General features: G+C 41.0%; 2 protein-coding genes across 2 annotated transcripts; one reads left to right on the top strand and one right to left on the bottom strand.

Moving 5' to 3' along the window:
- Nucleotides 1–6,999: 6,999 nt before the first annotated feature.
- Nucleotides 7,000–11,196, bottom strand: LOC140999372 (intermediate filament protein ON3-like). The gene is made up of 9 exons (XM_073469728.1): nt 10,933–11,196; nt 10,613–10,821; nt 10,430–10,490; nt 10,110–10,205; nt 9,807–9,971; nt 9,455–9,580; nt 8,911–9,131; nt 7,197–7,243; nt 7,000–7,085 (listed from the first exon to the last, which is right to left on the bottom strand). The coding sequence occupies exons 1-9, from the start codon at nt 11,194–11,196 to the stop codon at nt 7,000–7,002; spliced, it is 1,275 nt and encodes a 424-aa protein (XP_073325829.1).
- A 1,188-nt stretch (nt 11,197–12,384) lies between these two features.
- Nucleotides 12,385–16,653, top strand: LOC141000198 (deoxyribonuclease gamma-like). The gene is made up of 10 exons (XM_073470847.1): nt 12,385–12,425; nt 12,517–12,609; nt 12,938–13,026; nt 13,117–13,203; nt 13,296–13,408; nt 14,280–14,392; nt 14,560–14,717; nt 14,826–14,922; nt 15,036–15,101; nt 16,619–16,653. Exons 2-10 carry the CDS (start codon nt 12,529–12,531, stop codon nt 16,637–16,639), a joined length of 825 nt encoding a protein of 274 aa, XP_073326948.1. The 5' UTR covers nt 12,385–12,425; nt 12,517–12,528; the 3' UTR covers nt 16,640–16,653.
- Nucleotides 16,654–17,172: the final 519 nt, after the last annotated feature.

Here is a 17,172-nt window from a genome sequence, read left to right as displayed (position 1 = left end):
TTTGGACCGATTGACTCGAAATCGCTCCCAAATGTGCTCCTATACTGGCTGAACGAGACACAGCAGTCCCCATCGGATTCCGGTGAAATTTGTATTTTTGGTGAATATTTTAAAGAAAAAAGTGGCCCATTTTTTCAATAGCTTCCAGGTCTTTGGACCGATTGACTCGAAATCGCTCCCAAATGTGCTCCTATAATGGCTGAACAAGACACAGCAGTCCCCATCGGATTCCGGTGAAATTTGTATTTTTGGTGAATATTTTAGTGAAAAGAGACAATGTTTCATGAGACTGCCTTAAGGCTGGCATTAGGGTTAGGGTTAGGGTTAGGGTTATGGAGCTAGGGTTAGGGTTACGGTCGTCTTTTGACCGATTGACTCGAAATTCGTCACGAATGTGGTCCTCTACTCGCTGAATGAGACACAGCAGTCCCCATCGGATTCCGGTGAAATTTGTATTTTTGGTGAATATTTTAAAGAAAAAAGTGGCCCATTTTTTCAATAGCTTCCAGGTCTTTGGACCGATTGACTCGAAATCGCTCCCAAATGTGCTCCTATACTGGCTGAACGAGACACAGCAGTCCCCATCGGATTCCGGTGAAATTTGTATTTTTGGTGAATATTTTAAAGAAAAAAGTGGCCCATTTTTTCAATAGCTTCCAGGTCTTTGGACCGATTGACTCGAAATCGCTCCCAAATGTGCTCCTATAATGGCTGAACAAGACACAGCAGTCCCCATCGGATTCCGGTGAAATTTGTATTTTTGGTGAATATTTTAGTGAAAAGAGACAATGTTTCATGAGACTGCCTTAAGGCTGGCATTAGGGTTAGGGTTAGGGTTAGGGTTATGGAGCTAGGGTTAGGGTTACGGTCGTCTTTTGACCGATTGACTCGAAATTCGTCACGAATGTGGTCCTCTACTCGCTGAATGAGACACAGCAGTCCCCATCGGATTCCGGTGAAATTTGTATTTTTGGTGAATATTTTAAAGAAAAAAGTGGCCCATTTTTTCAATAGCTTCCAGGTCTTTGGACCGATTGACTCGAAATCGCTCCCAAATGTGCTCCTATACTGGCTGAACGAGACACAGCAGTCCCCATCGGATTCCGGTGAAATTTGTATTTTTGGTGAATATTTTAGAGAAAAAAGTGGCCCATTTTTTCAATAGCTTCCAGGTCTTTGGACCGATTGACTCGAAATCGCTCCCAAATGTGCTCCTATACTGGCTGAACGAGACACAGCAGTCCCCATTGGATTCCGGTGAAATTTGTATTTTTGGTGAATATTTTAGTGAAAAGAGACAATGTTTCATGAGACTGCCTTAAGGCTGGCATTAGGGTTAGGGTTAGGGTTATGGGGCTAGGGTTAGGGTTCGGGTTCCGCTTGGCCGATTGACTCCAAATTGACCACAAATGTCGGCGGTGCTGGCGGGAAGAAAAAAAAGCAGTTTTTATTGGATTCCGGTGGAATTTGTATTTTTGGTGAATATTTTAAAGGAAAAAGTGGCCATTTTTCATGAAAACCTCGGGCCATTTTTTCAATAGCTTCCAGGTCTTTGGACCGATTGACTCCAAATCGCTCCCAAATGTGGTCCTATACCGGCTGAACGAGACACAGCAGTCCCCACCGGATTCCGGTGGAATTTGTATTTTTGGCGAATATTTTAGTGAAAAGGGACAGTGTTTCAGGAGACTGGCTTAAGGCTGGGGTTAGGGTTAGGGTTAGGGTTATGGAGCTAGGGTTAGGGTTACGGTCGTCTTTTGACCGATTGACTCGAAATTCGTCACGAATGTGGTCCTCTACTCGCTGAATGAGACACAGCAGTCCCCATCGGATTCTGGTGAAATTTGTATTTTTGGTGAATATTTTAAAGAAAAAAGTGGCCCATTTTTTCAATAGCTTCCAGGTCTTTGGACCGATTGACTCGAAATCGCTCCCAAATGTGCTCCTATACTGGCTGAACGAGACACAGCAGTCCCCATCGGATTCCGGTGAAATTTGTATTTTTGGTGAATATTTTAAAGAAAAAAGTGGCCCATTTTTTCAATAGCTTCCAGGTCTTTGGACCGATTGACTCGAAATCGCTCCCAAATGTGCTCCTATAATGGCTGAACAAGACACAGCAGTCCCCATCGGATTCCGGTGAAATTTGTATTTTTGGTGAATATTTTAGTGAAAAGAGACAATGTTTCATGAGACTGCCTTAAGGCTGGCATTAGGGTTAGGGTTAGGGTTAGGGTTATGGAGCTAGGGTTAGGGTTACGGTCGTCTTTTGACCGATTGACTCGAAATTCGTCACGAATGTGGTCCTCTACTCGCTGAATGAGACACAGCAGTCCCCATCGGATTCCGGTGAAATTTGTATTTTTGGTGAATATTTTAAAGAAAAAAGTGGCCCATTTTTTCAATAGCTTCCAGGTCTTTGGACCGATTGACTCGAAATCGCTCCCAAATGTGCTCCTATACTGGCTGAACGAGACACAGCAGTCCCCATCGGATTCCGGTGAAATTTGTATTTTTGGTGAATATTTTAGAGAAAAAAGTGGCCCATTTTTTCAATAGCTTCCAGGTCTTTGGACCGATTGACTCGAAATCGCTCCCAAATGTGCTCCTATACTGGCTGAACGAGACACAGCAGTCCCCATTGGATTCCGGTGAAATTTGTATTTTTGGTGAATATTTTAGTGAAAAGAGACAATGTTTCATGAGACTGCCTTAAGGCTGGCATTAGGGTTAGGGTTAGGGTTATGGGGCTAGGGTTAGGGTTCGGGTTCCGCTTGGCCGATTGACTCCAAATTGACCACAAATGTCGGCGGTGCTGGCGGAAAGAAAAAAAAGCAGTTTTTTTGGATTCCGGTGGAATTTGTATTTTTGGTGAATATTTTAAAGAAAAAAGTGGCCATTTTTCATGAAAACCTCGGGCCATTTTTTCAATAGCTTCCAGGTCTTTGGACCGATTGACTCGAAATCGCTCCCAAATGTGGTCCTATACCGGCTGAACGAGACACAGCAGTCCCCACCGGATTCCGGTGGAATTTGTATTTTTGGCGAATATTTTAGTGAAAAGAGACAATGTTTCATGAGACTGCCTTAAGGCTGGCATTAGGGTTAGGGTTAGGGTTAGGGTTATGGAGCTAGGGTTAGGGTTACGGTCATCTTTTGACCGATTGACTCGAAATTCGTCACGAATGTGGTCCTCTATTCGCTGAATGAGACACAGCAGTCCCCATCGGATTCCGGTGAAATTTGTATTTTTGGTGAATATTTTAAAGAAAAAAGTGGCCCATTTTTTCAATAGCTTCCAGGTCTTTGGACCGATTGACTCGAAATCGCTCCCAAATGTGCTCCTATACTGGCTGAACGAGACACAGCAGTCCCCATCGGATTCCGGTGAAATTTGTATTTTTGGTGAATATTTTAGAGAAAAAAGTGGCCCATTTTTTCAATAGCTTCCAGGTCTTTGGACCGATTGACTCGAAATCGCTCCCAAATGTGCTCCTATACTGCCTGAACGAGACACAGCAGTCCCCATTGGATTCCGGTGAAATTTGTATTTTTGGTGAATATTTTAGTGAAAAGAGACAATGTTTCATGAGACTGCCTTAAGGCTGGCATTAGGGTTAGGGTTAGGGTTATGGGGCTAGGGTTAGGGTTAGGGTTCCGCTTGGCCGATTGACTCCAAATTGACCACAAATGTCGGCGGTGCTGGCGGAAAGAAAAAAAAGCAGTTTTTTTGGATTCCGGTGGAATTTGTATTTTTGGTGAATATTTTAAAGAAAAAAGTGGCCATTTTTCATGAAAACCTCGGGCCATTTTTTCAATAGCTTCCAGGTCTTTGGACCGATTGACTCGAAATCGCTCCCAAATGTGGTCCTATACCGGCTGAACGAGACACAGCAGTCCCCACCGGATTCCGGTGGAATTTGTATTTTTGGCGAATATTTTAGTGAAAAGGGACAGTGTTTCAGGAGACTGGCTTAAGGCTGGGGTTAGGGTTAGGGTTAGGGTTAGGGTTCCGCTTGGCCGATTGACTCCAAATTGACCACAAATGTCGGCGGTGCTGGCGGAAAGAAAAAAAAGCAGTTTTTATTGGATTCCGGTGGAATTTGTATTTTTGGTGAATATTTTAAAGAAAAAAGTGGCCATTTTTCATGAAAACCTCGGGCCATTTTTTCAATAGCTTCCAGGTCTTTGGACCGATTGACTCGAAATCGCTCCCAAATGTGGTCCTATACCGGCTGAACGAGACACAGCAGTCCCCACCGGATTCCGGTGGAATTTGTATTTTTGGCGAATATTTTAGTGAAAAGGGACAGTGTTTCAGGAGACTGGCTTAAGGCTGGGGTTAGGGTTAGGGTTAGGGTTAGGGTTATGGGGCTAGGGTTAGGGTTAGGGTTCCGCTTGGCCGATTGACTCCAAATTGACCACAAATGTCGGCGGTGCTGGCGGAAAGAAAAAAAAGCAGTTTTTATTGGATTCCGGTGGAATTTGTATTTTTGGTGAATATTTTAAAGAAAAAAGTGGCCATTTTTCATGAAAACCTCGGGCCATTTTTTCAATAGCTTCCAGGTCTTTGGACCGATTGACTCGAAATCGCTCCCAAATGTGGTCCTATACCGGCTGAACGAGACACAGCAGTCCCCACCGGATTCCGGTGGAATTTGTATTTTTGGCGAATATTTTAGTGAAAAGGGACAGTGTTTCAGGAGACTGGCTTAAGGCTGGGGTTAGGGTTAGGGTTAGGGTTAGGGTTATGGGGCTAGGGTTAGGGTTAGGGTTCCGCTTGGCCGATTGACTCCAAATTGACCACAAATGTCGGCGGTGCTGGCGGAAAGAAAAAAAAGCAGTTTTTATTGGATTCCGGTGGAATTTGTATTTTTGGTGAATATTTTAAAGAAAAAAGTGGCCATTTTTCATGAAAACCTCGGGCCATTTTTTCAATAGCTTCCAGGTCTTTGGACCGATTGACTCGAAATCGCTCCCAAATGTGGTCCTATACCGGCTGAACGAGACACAGCAGTCCCCACCGGATTCCGGTGGAATTTGTATTTTTGGCGAATATTTTAGTGAAAAGGGACAGTGTTTCAGGAGACTGGCTTAAGGCTGGGGTTAGGGTTAGGGTTAGGGTTAGGGTTCCGCTTGGCCGATTGACTCCAAATTGACCACAAATGTCGGCGGTGCTGGCGGAAAGAAAAAAAAGCAGTTTTTATTGGATTCCGGTGGAATTTGTATTTTTGGTGAATATTTTAAAGAAAAAAGTGGCCATTTTTCATGAAAACCTCGGGCCATTTTTTCAATAGCTTCCAGGTCTTTGGACCGATTGACTCGAAATCGCTCCCAAATGTGGTCCTATACCGGCTGAACGAGACACAGCAGTCCCCACCGGATTCCGGTGGAATTTGTATTTTTGGCGAATATTTTAGTGAAAAGGGACAGTGTTTCAGGAGACTGGCTTAAGGCTGGACGCTGTTAAAAAAATTGGCGGACATCTTCATGAAAATTATGACTTTTCTTAAAATATTCATCAAAAATACAAATTCCACTAGAATCCAATAAAAACTGCTGTGTCTCCTTCAGCCAGTATAGGACCACATTTGGGAGCGATTTCAAGTCAATCAGTCAAAAGACCTGGAAGCTATTGAAAAAATCGGCCAAAAGACCTGTAAGCTGCTAAAAAAATTGGTGGACATTGTCATGAAAAATTGTGACTTTCTTAAAATATTCACCAAAAATACAAATTCCACCAGAATCCAAGAAAAACTGCTGTGTCTCGTTCAGCCAGTTTAGGACCACATTTGGGAGCGATTTCGAGTCAATTGGTCAAACGACCTGGAAGTTAATGAAGAAATCGGTTTTCTTGAAAAATTCTGACTCTTCTGTAAAATATTCATGAAAAATACAAATACCTCTAAAATCTTTAAAACAGCCCTTGAATCCACAAATCCTTTCAAATTGGTCTATTCTGGTCAGAGGTCAGTCTGATGTTATTAACCGGGGTAAAGTGAGCTGCAGTTTCTCTGAACAAGCACTGGATAGCAGCAATACAATGTTTTATTTCTTTCCAAAGACCTTGCTGAATCTGGTCTCATCCGTGGCATACTTGGTGGTGTGCATTGGAATTGCATTATATAAAGGTTAATATCTGCAAAAACAAAGAGAATGTCAGCATTTATAAACAAAAATAATGCTTTCTGTCTTATCTTAAAATATAGTCACTTACATTTCCTTTGTTCAGATCAAATATGTAGACTGCAAAGCAACCTGTTTTGCAAAATAAGAGATAAGTTGGTGCATATATTTTGAGGTTCCATATGCATTGCCATTGTCCATTGCCTATATCTAGATTTAAGCCTTTTTCACCTCTGTCAGCATCCAACAGAGGTCAGTAGAGCAGAGGTGCTCCATTGAGCCTGTAACCACACACAAGTCACCCAGGCCTGGAGGGTGCAGCATGATGGAAAGCTAAACCACTAGAGGTCAGCATAGACAAGATTTTCTAGGCTTGAAAAGTTACTCTTTAAAGATCACCTCCAGACATGTTTTCAGATTTTCAATTGCCTTATTTAAAGTTCTTAAAATAACAATTTTGCTGAATCAGAATTTACAAATATGCACCAAGCGGCTTTAATCTATTTAGCTTGGATTTAGCTTGAGTAGCTTGGATCTATAAATATTTCCAGAAAACAGGAGTCAACAACAGGATGTAGATATTAGCAATTATTGTCGTTTTGACTCTGTTGCAACTGTTCCCAAAGTTTGCAGCATTCGATGTTCACTTAAACCCAAGAAAAAGAACACAAACGATCATGCTGCTGAGCACATCTTTATTTGAAACACAGTATGTAGCAATTAATGTTACATCAAACACATAAAGGGAAATAAACAAATGATACACACATTTGGCTCATTGGTGCACTTGGCTTATTGTAGATTCATGTTAAGGTGAGAGTTAAATAGTGATGCAGCAGGTTGGAATTCCTCAGTGTGTGTTTTTTTTCTGCTTTAGGTGTATGATAGGTTCTGGGTCTCCACTGTCTTGATGTAAAGAGGACCCGACTTTCGCTTCTGCTCGTTGTTAACCGCAACGGCTGTTGGGAAGAGGACAGTAGAAAAATCATTAAAAACTCACACTGCAGGCTGTCATAACAATCCTAACGCCACTGGTTATACTGGGGTTCTGTTAAAAATACAACACTTACCTTTGGTAGGCACTGTTTGGATGTTGACAATAGAGTCCCGACCAAGTCTGTCGGTGAGAAAACAGGAAATGCACTGTAAGTATTGATCTAAATAATTGTTGTGAAAGGGAACTCCACTGATTTAACACATCAAAGTCTAAAGCCCTAACCATAGGCCTTGGGTAGCCATCAGGGAAGCGTATTTCTTTTCCTGAGATAAAGAGCCGAAGTCACGCCCTTCTAGTGGACCCCATGGGACCTTATTTTGGAAAAACTTTGTATGGTAGTGAATGGAGAGAGAATTTTTTTGGTCCCTTACACATATGATGTTTGTCAATTTAAAAGATCATTTTCCAAGTCAAGAAAGTTGCAGTTTGTCAAAATTAAAGTAAAAGACTATCTAGTTTTGTGGTAAACTGCTCAGTGAACTACATCGTCTCACTCAACACACGTCACTGACACCAACATGGCCGCCAACTCAGCACAGAAAAGGTACTGATGAAAATCACAGTAAATCTGGTCATGTTGACAACTGCAGTTATGTGAAAGTGCAGTCTGTCAGTTTTGTGAGCAAGCTATATACAATGTTTAAGTTAAGGGTTTTGGTGACTGTTCAACGAGACGCCACTAACGCGACTGTTGGCTTTGTAGTCTTCATAATTACATATCTACACAGTCTTATATTTCATTAGTTTTATGACAAACTGCGACTTTCTCAAGTCAAAGAATTATCTAACATCATATGTGTGATTCATGACACATTTCAAATGGGATCGAAAACATTTTTGTCTTTCTCTATTCTCTACCATACAAAGTTTCTTCCGCAATAACATCCCATGCCGCAAACTGGAAGATGCATGAATTTGGCTCTCTACAGCATCCTGCTGTCTCTGACTGGCTTTCTGATATTGTTACCCTAATGTCAAACCAATCATCAGTTTTCATGCCCAAACCTAACCAGGGCCCTGATTCTGTATCTATCTAACCTATCTAACCAACCCAACCAACGAAGGCAACGAGTACTAGCCACCTACTGCTCCAGAGTCGGGAACAGAGATTAAATCCTATTTTTATTAATCCTGTCGGCTTAATTAAATCGAGTAATTGGTTCAACACTGCATAGCAGAAATCAGTTTGTTTTCATCTGTGCAATAAGCTGAATGTTGCCCCTTTGCAGCCACTGAATCTTAGCAACTCTCAACAAGTACCACATGGTGTTTTTCGCCCTCCGGCCTCAGGAGGCGGTAATGAGCCCATTACAGGTTGGCGCACCACAGAAACGTGAAGAAGACGCTGCACTAGATAAGCGATACTAAAGTGAGATTTTTGTTTTATCGGCAGTGTTTCCACATAGTGTTTTTCGGTTTAACAAAAGAAAAGACTTATAGGTTTAAAACTAAGTGATTAATTTGGTAAATCTCCGTCTTATCGACCGCCCCAACTCCAGTAAGTATCGCTTCCCTGAGGAATAACATTACTAACTCGACGGTCGTGTTGCATTGTGGGTATTGTAGGCGCTATGTTTGTCAAGGAAGACGCATAAAAGATGATATTTCTAGTTCTGCTTTTTTTTTTTTAAACTGTCCACTGTGAGTCTGATAATTTGTTAAATTGTTTTTATTCTCAAATTAATGATCATCACCAGGCAAAAGAAAAATTCTGAAAAGTTATAGCCCAACTTTTTTCTGATAAAAGCCTAAATCAGTGTGTGAGTAGGTATGTATACTTCTCTCACCTTCCCTCCTCTCCTTCCAGCAGTTTCCTGTAGGTGGAGATCTCGATGTCCAGGGCCAGCTTGACATTCATGAGCTCCTGGTACTCTCTGAGCTGGCGAGCCATGTCCTGCTTGGCCCTCTGCAGAGCCAGCTCCAGGTCCCTGATGCGAGCCTTGGCGTCCTTCACAGCCCCCTCCCCTCGCGCCTCTACTTCGGTTATTTGGTCCTCTAGGTTGGTACGCTGAAAAGAGTGCAGGGGTAGATGGTGTAAGCATCCAGTAAGATCTAAGCGTGTCAATCACCCCTTTTTAAATAGAGGATTGGATATATTTAATTTACAATGTTTCATGTTATTGAAGCCTGTGGTAACAGGCTATTAGACAGTCTGACTGTTAAAAGTTTAATGCTGCCTGAGGAAGAGTTGCTTTTGCTCCTTATGATATAGTTTGACTTTCATCACCAATCGGCCAAGAAAACATTATTTGGCAAAATTCAAGACCTATCAACAAGTCCAGTTGCCTCTGGCTTTTAACCCGTCAGGGAGCCTATGAACCTTTCACTCACCTGACCCTTTGCAGACATGATCTCATTTTGCAGGCGGGTCATCAGTCGTTTGAGCTCAGATATTTCCCCCTTTGTGCTGTGCAGCTCATTTCCATACTGGTCTGCCTGAGCAGTCATCTGGTCAAACTGGTGTCACCATAGGTCAAACAGAGGAACAAACATACAAGCTTTGTATTAATCAGGTTTGACAAGGGGGGTTCCTGTCAGAAAGACAGGGTTTTCTAGTTGATTTATGAGCTTTAGTTAAGTGTAGACCCTGTTCATATTTCTAGCTTTAAAGAAAAACTTTTTTTTACCACAGCAACATGTATTTATTCATTTATTATCTAGATTAATGGTCTTTACTTCTTACCTTGGTCTTGTGCCAGACTTCAGCTTCTTCGCGGCTGCGGGCGGCAATTTCCTCGTACTGAGCTTTAACCTCAGACACAATCTGATCCATGTTCAGGGCACGGGAGTTGTCCATCTGGACCACTACAGAGGTCCCCTTCAGGCTCTCCTGCAGCTCATGCAGCTCCTTTTTTTGTTAAAACAACACAAACAACAACAGTAAGAAGCAAATCTTGAATGTAAAACAAGCTCACATACTGTATATATTTTACTTGATTTAATATCTTTAACATTTTGAGAAGATTTTAAGTGAATGGTTATGTACCATATCATACAGGGCCTTGAGGAAGTTGAATTCCTCACCAATAGCGAACACCCTGTCGTCTAGATCCACCTTGGACAGATAGCCTGAGTCCACATCCTGCAGTCAGTCAGAAAAAAACGAACAACCTTTTCTCAGTTCTTAAGCTTCTGCATTAAACAGACACTAACGGATTATACAGTTTTGTAGCCGAACAAGGAAAATTATTAGTAGAGAAATTGCTGACAAAACTGTGAATGTAATGAGAGTTTATACAAATGGTTCAGAGCTTAATCTGACTAGCATCTATAATCTATAATAGACATCAGGACTGCATACTTTACCTTCTTAAGCAAAACAAACTCGTTCTCTGCTTCATTCCTCTTGTTGATCTCGTACTCATATCTGAAACAGCCCACAGATATCAGGTTACAGATCTGATCACTCACAATATGTCTAAAACACCACTCAGGTTCACACACTTACAGTAACAGTTGTTCAGTTCCATTCACAAAAAAATGTCTTACTTTGTCTTGTAGTCGTCCACATGTTTGTGCATGACATCGTTCTCCATGTCGAGTTTGTGTTTGTCATTGTTGATGCACTCCAGCTGTCTCTGCAGGTTGTTGATGTAGGTCCTCAGCATGGGCTCGACGTTAGAGGAGGCGGCGGTCTGTCCCTGCAGCAGATTCCACTTGGTTTCCAGCATTTTGTTCTGCTGTTCCAGGTGTCTTACCTGCACAAGAAGAAAGTACCAAACAAATCAAACAGGTTCTAACATCTTTTACAGAGGTCGTTTAAGTCATTAGCCTTTAAACATCAGAGTTTTTGTGAGATTAATTCTTACCTTATCAATGAATGAGACAAAACGGTTGTTGAGACTCTTGATCTGTTCTTTCTCCTTGGTGCGAACAGCATGGACAGTGGGGTCGATGTCAATATTCAGTGGCGTCAGCAGGCTCCTGTTGATGGTCACGGCTGTAATCGGGGCCGTCTGGATAGTCCCAGTGCTAATCTTGGGGATGGGGTAGGCTCCCATGGACATGCTGCTGAAGCCCCCAGCGGACATGCGCATCCCTGGACGGCTGCTGCGCTTGCTCCTCAGACTCATGGTTGTGCTGTGTGGAGATGGCACTGCTGGAGAGGATGGAGACGTCGTGGGGCGGTTTGAGCTCTGTTGTGCATCTCTCTATCTTTAGGGTGACACTTTATAAGCACGTCTGGGTGTGGCGCGATAGGGAAGTTATGTGGCTCCCCAATGTGGGTAAACCAGTCTGACACATGCCACCTGTTCTCCCACCTACCCCTATTGTAAAAGTTGCGTTCTTCTGTTGCTACGCAGGAATTCAGGCTTGCACTGCAGTTTCAGGTGAGCTGTATTTGAGCAATAAATTAAAAGTGTTTTTTTCGAGGTAAGCACTCTGTTCAGAAAGAAAAGACAAAGCTGTGATCTATAAAGTCATCAATTAAAGCATGTGTGGAATCCGCCAATATATCTGTCAGGCTCTGGTAAAAAAGCAAATGAAGGGAGTTGTTTAACTTGAAGGATTGTCACAAGTTCTTTATGAAAAGTTAAGACCACAAAAGCAAAAAAAAAAAAACATCAGTTTTGTTTTATTTTGTTTTTTTTTGTGTCACTGTCATGAACACCCATCATACAAACACACACAAACTCTACCTAAATAATCTCTACTCCTTTTTCAAGTCATCACATCTCATTGTAACTATTGAAATTACTGTCTGTATATCAGTACGTTATGTCTGTGTTTTCTTTTATGTCACGATCCAGCACCATTAAGGAAAAGGGAGAAAAGGTGAAGATAACATACTGCAGACAGTTTGTAGATTACCAAGGAAATGTGCTCAAATATTATAAAACCATGTAAGATATACTGGTTTGGGTGAATCACAAATGTATTTATAGGTGAATCTTTTCAGAGATTATCACAATATTGTAACGTTTGTGAGATATGTGGTGGTTTTCAAACCTATCCCTGTCTGATAACAGTAAGGATCACTGAGAAAAGCAGATGAAGTCAAGTTGGAATTGTTGCTACAAATATATTTTGCTGCATTTGCTTCAACTTTTTGATTAATGGTCATAAGTGACAGCTTGTTCTAAAGTAAAAACCGGGTTGTCCTCTTGATGTCAAACAGTCTTTGTAATCCTTTCAAAAGCTCCCGCTCCCTCTTCTGAGTCTGATGATGCAATCATCACCTCCCTATGAAATAACAACTAACCCTAAGTCTCTCGTACAACCAGGTTGGCGTTTATTCTGGAGGTTTGCCACGGCTCTGTGCCACTGAAGCTGTTCCACCGACGCAACATCAATACATAAGGTGAGTGAAGTTGAGAGGAAGACTTTTGAAAGACTTTCTGTATATTTAAATCAATACTGATTAAGTTACGTATTTGAAATCTCTTTATCAGCTCTTGTCAGATATGAAGATTGCTTCGTTCAACGTGCAGAGATTTGGTGTGGCGAAAGTCTCAGATCCAGACGTCCTGTCAACTCTGGTTAAGGTGAAACAGTCAAAACATTCAAAGCATCAGGCGGTTAATTTCAACTCAGACGTTAATAACAAGGGTTTGGGGAATGTATGGTTCGAGTCATTGATAAGATATTTGGGAGGCAGCCAAGAGGAGTACAAAAACAGTTGACAAGAAAAACATTGTGTTGTGTAGTGTAAAATGTGAAAAATATTTGTGTTACCTTTTAATTAAGTCTTTGATGTGGCTGTCACAAGTTCACAGGGCAAAGAAAGCCTTGAATGTCACACATTTCCTCAGAGACTGAACTGTTCTTTGTTTTCTCTGAAATTCACACATGAAAAGCCTTTTCTTTGTGCAGATTGTGTCTCGTTACGACCTCGTACTGATTCTAGAGGTGGTCGATGTGAGCGGAGCATCTGTTAAAGTCTTTCTGAAAGAACTGAACAGGTGAGTTTACATTTGTTACATCCGAATGAAGCAAAGATTGTTGCTTTTTACTATATGTGTGCTTACTTTTACTGTTGTATGCCATCTCAGAGTCAACACAACCCATCACTATGCTCTGCAGCTCAGCAGCCGCCTGGGAAGGAACAGATACAAGGAACAGTTTTTGTTCCTATACAGGTAAGATCAAATCAAATCACCAGACTGTAATATTTTTTGTACTGTTATCATCAAACAGCTGCACTAAAAAGCCATTATTGTCCTATTGAAAGGGATGATGTTGTCGACCTGATTGACTGCTATCAATATGAAGACAACCAGGTGAACGACGTGGATGCTTTTGCCAGGGAGCCGTATATTCTCCACTTCAAGCCACGAAACACAGGTCAGTCCCTGCACTTAACTGGCGTTTAAAGGATAAGTTCACCCAAACATGAAAATTCAGTCGTTATCATTCTCCTAAACAACTGAGGTAGATGGGGACACAAAACAAAACATAAAATGGGTCCATACAACTTGTAAAGTGTAATCCAAGTCTCTGGAAGCCTTAAGATCCCAAATTGATCTCAAAATATGTTATTTACACCCTTATTAAAGCAGCAAACTTCACTTTAGCTGCTAAGCTAAAAGCATTAGCATATACCCCTTCTGAAGTTGGTGCATGGGCTTAACCCCATATCGAGGGTGTGAATAAAGTCTTTTCAAATCAAAATGGGATCTCAGGGCTTTTGGAGACTTTGAGTACTCTGGACGAGCTGTATGGAGCCATTTTATGTTTTTTTCGGTTGTTTTTTCACGCTTTAAAATAAGTCCCCATCTACTTCAGTTGTATACGAGAATGCTACAACGCTGTTTTGCTGTGAAGCAGCAGAAATGTTTTGTGGACTATGAAACCTCACCTGACTTTCCATCAGCATGAGAGTAAGTAGATAATGACTGAATGAATTTTCATTGCTGGGTGAACTTATCCTTTAGCGAATAACAGGGACTTCTGGATATAAGTGTGTTTGTTGATTTTATTCTCAGTCGGTTGTTATGGACATTGTAGCTGTTGCTGTCTGTGGTATGAGTCATGTCTATATATGGACCTGTTTGTTTTGCTAAGCTGAATGAGACTGATGTAGAAGGAGCAGAGGGCAGGTTTATCAAGTTGAGTCAGTCTACGTTTTCTGCTTGAATACATGTTGAAGTTGTAATGGCGGAGCATGTTATTGGAGACGAGCATTTGTAGTTAACAGGGTTGTTTTGGTTTGCAGTGCTGAAGGATATAGTGCTGATCCCGGTCCACACCAAACCAGGGGATTCGGAGAAAGAGCTAGATGAACTGTACGAAGTCTTCCTGGCAGTTAAAGACAAATGGAAAACTGATGTGAGTTGCATCAGTGTTTCACCTGAAAGGAACACTTTAATGAGTTCATGCTATACATTAAAACTACATTTAACACCACATATAGTTCTTTGGGTTGATTTCTCTGTATTCCCACATCCCACCAAATTACTCGAGTACTAAAATACCATTTCTGATTTTTTTCCTAGAACATAATGATCCTGGGGGATTTCAACGCAGATGGTGCATATGTCACCCATAAGGACATGAAAGCGATCCGTATTCGCAGCAACAAGAATTTCCACTGGCTGATTGGGGATGATGTTGACACCACCGCAAATACATCAAACGAACACACCTACGACCGGCATGTTCACATTCATAAACTCCATTCATGCAAATCCAGAGAGGATGGTTTTTTCAGAAACTGTACATGCTGTCAAGTGAATTAATGATTTCTATGTTTCTCTCACAGGATTGTTGTGTATGGAGAAGATATGCTGGCAGCCACTGTGCCAAACTCAGCCAAGCCTTTCAACTTTCACAAAGAGTTCATGATGACCGAAGAAAGGGTGAGTTGTCCCTCATACCTAGAATGTTACACATATGTATGCTCCTGTATGGCTTTTTTCAGTGTCCTCCTTTGTGGGAACATTCGTCATTCAGTGTTTGCACCTTTCCCCAGGCCCTGAGGGTGAGCGACCACTACCCTGTCGAGGTAGAGTTACGTAAAGCTCCTCCTTTCTGGGCGGTAAGTAGCTGCGAAAGACGTGACAGCGTTGATACCCAGCGAGCATCAGACAACAAAGCTGTCACAGGTGAAGAGCAAGACTGTAATTTACTCTTTCCCGTCTCAGATAGACACTAAGTATTTAAGACAAGAGCAGACGTACTTGTACTAGATGTTTTGTTCTTCGACATTTTTACAGTGCAGTGCTGCCTCTTTGAACAACAGCAGGGTAGCTAATAATGAGAAGGAATGCTTAGAATTTTGGGGCGTTTCTTATCAGTTCATTTTAAAGCTCAACTTAAAGGTTTTACTTTCTCCCCCTTTTTTGAAAAGCACATGCTTTAAACGTGGGACTTCCCACTTTGGTGATTGACCACAGATACTGTTGAGGAAACAATAACTCAGTTTTAAATTACAGGGCTTAAAGGTTAGTTTTCATGACATTCTTTATTTTTTCTATAAATCAAAAACCAATTATAAACTGATCCCAATGTCAAGTGATGTCTGTGTGTATAAAGCCTGATGTAGCTTATAACTTTGTACCATAGACCTCTATTCTGCACTACAAAGACGAAACACATAAACATAACGTAAAACCAGTGAGATCCATAATAACAGAGTGAGGGCACCCTGGCTAGTTAAGGCTAGTTGTAACAAGACCTCAGCAAAAGAGGGTAAATTCCTTTTTTCCTGTTTCCTGTGACTGAAAAGTCAGTTTTGATGCTCTTAGTTTTTACTACTTCAATAAGACATTAGATAAATCTAATCTTAGTGAATAAAAAAAAATGGCAAAGACAAGGTTGTATTATTCACTACCCGCTATATACTGGACTATATAGTGAGTTCACCATCTTGTGGTGTTGTCTGAATGTGTAGTGAGAATTATCATACCCTGTATAGTTGACTCGAAGTGTAACCGATGGTCACTAACCAAGCATTATATACCATCATGCATTAGTCGTTCCCTACAAAGGCTTATGGGATTTTCAAATTGTATTTTGGAATATTGCCAAAAAAAAGCTCTGTGACAGTGTTTTGTTTGATCAAGATAATCTTCACAAATGAACACCACTTTTGTGATTTTCGAAGCGTAAATTAAATCGTGAGAGGTAAAAAGCTAATTCAATCTAACTTAATTGTGGGACATGTAATGATGTATTTTATGTTGTAGAACAAATCGGTTAATATATTAAGCCTGTGGTAACCACAGACCTTATTTCAGGCATTTAACCAAAAACCAATTCAGACAACTCATAGACTTTAAGATGAGGGAACCGGAAGTACAAAAATGCTAACCAATTTCCGGGTTTTAGAACTACAAACTACAGCACTCTATACAATTTAATATGCCAGACCATGGCAAGAAAAGAAATTGTAACATGCCACAAATCTGACTGAATAATCACCGTGTCACGGTGCTTTTCCCCCTTAGAGGTTGAATTAAAAATACACCTATTTGACTATTCTTTCAAGTGGCATTTATTACATATTGTTAAATGACTAATTTTGTATGTTTTTGTGTGTTATTCCACTTATAGAGAGTTTGCACACTGATGTGATGAAACTGCAGAAGGAAAACCTCCTGCTGGAGCGAGAGAAACTTCAGCTTCAGATCTTATTGTTAAAACAGCGGCTTGCCAAAGTCCAACTGAACAAATGACCAGAAGAACTAAAACATGTTGTTATAGCTAAGTTATTGTATTTTCTTTAAGAATGCATATTGCAAATAAATAAATAAGGCTTTCATACACATTAGTTGCCATTTCATTGTTATTTTAATGAGGTAAAAAGCACTGATATGACACAGTATGTGGTTTGTACTTGTCTGACCCCAGTGAGAGGAACAATTTGGGGCAGAATGTGTATAGCATTTTTATATATGTCAAATGTGGCAATTAAACATGTTATTATTCCGAGTTTTTAACATTTTGATGGAACCAAAAGAAAACCAAAAAAGAGTAATGAAAGATGAGGTGTTTTGATGTAGTTTTATCGTAGTAAACAGCCGGTGACACATTTTAGGTCGATAAAGCACAGTGACGTGTGCTGCGTTCAAGTGAGCTCGGATTTTCCACTTCCCGTAGTTGTTATT

The sequence above is a fragment of the Pagrus major genome, chromosome 7 (assembly GCF_040436345.1).
Source record: "Pagrus major chromosome 7, Pma_NU_1.0".
NCBI classification, from domain to species: domain Eukaryota; kingdom Metazoa; phylum Chordata; class Actinopteri; order Spariformes; family Sparidae; genus Pagrus; species Pagrus major.
This window is presented reverse-complemented; position numbering and strand designations above follow the sequence as displayed.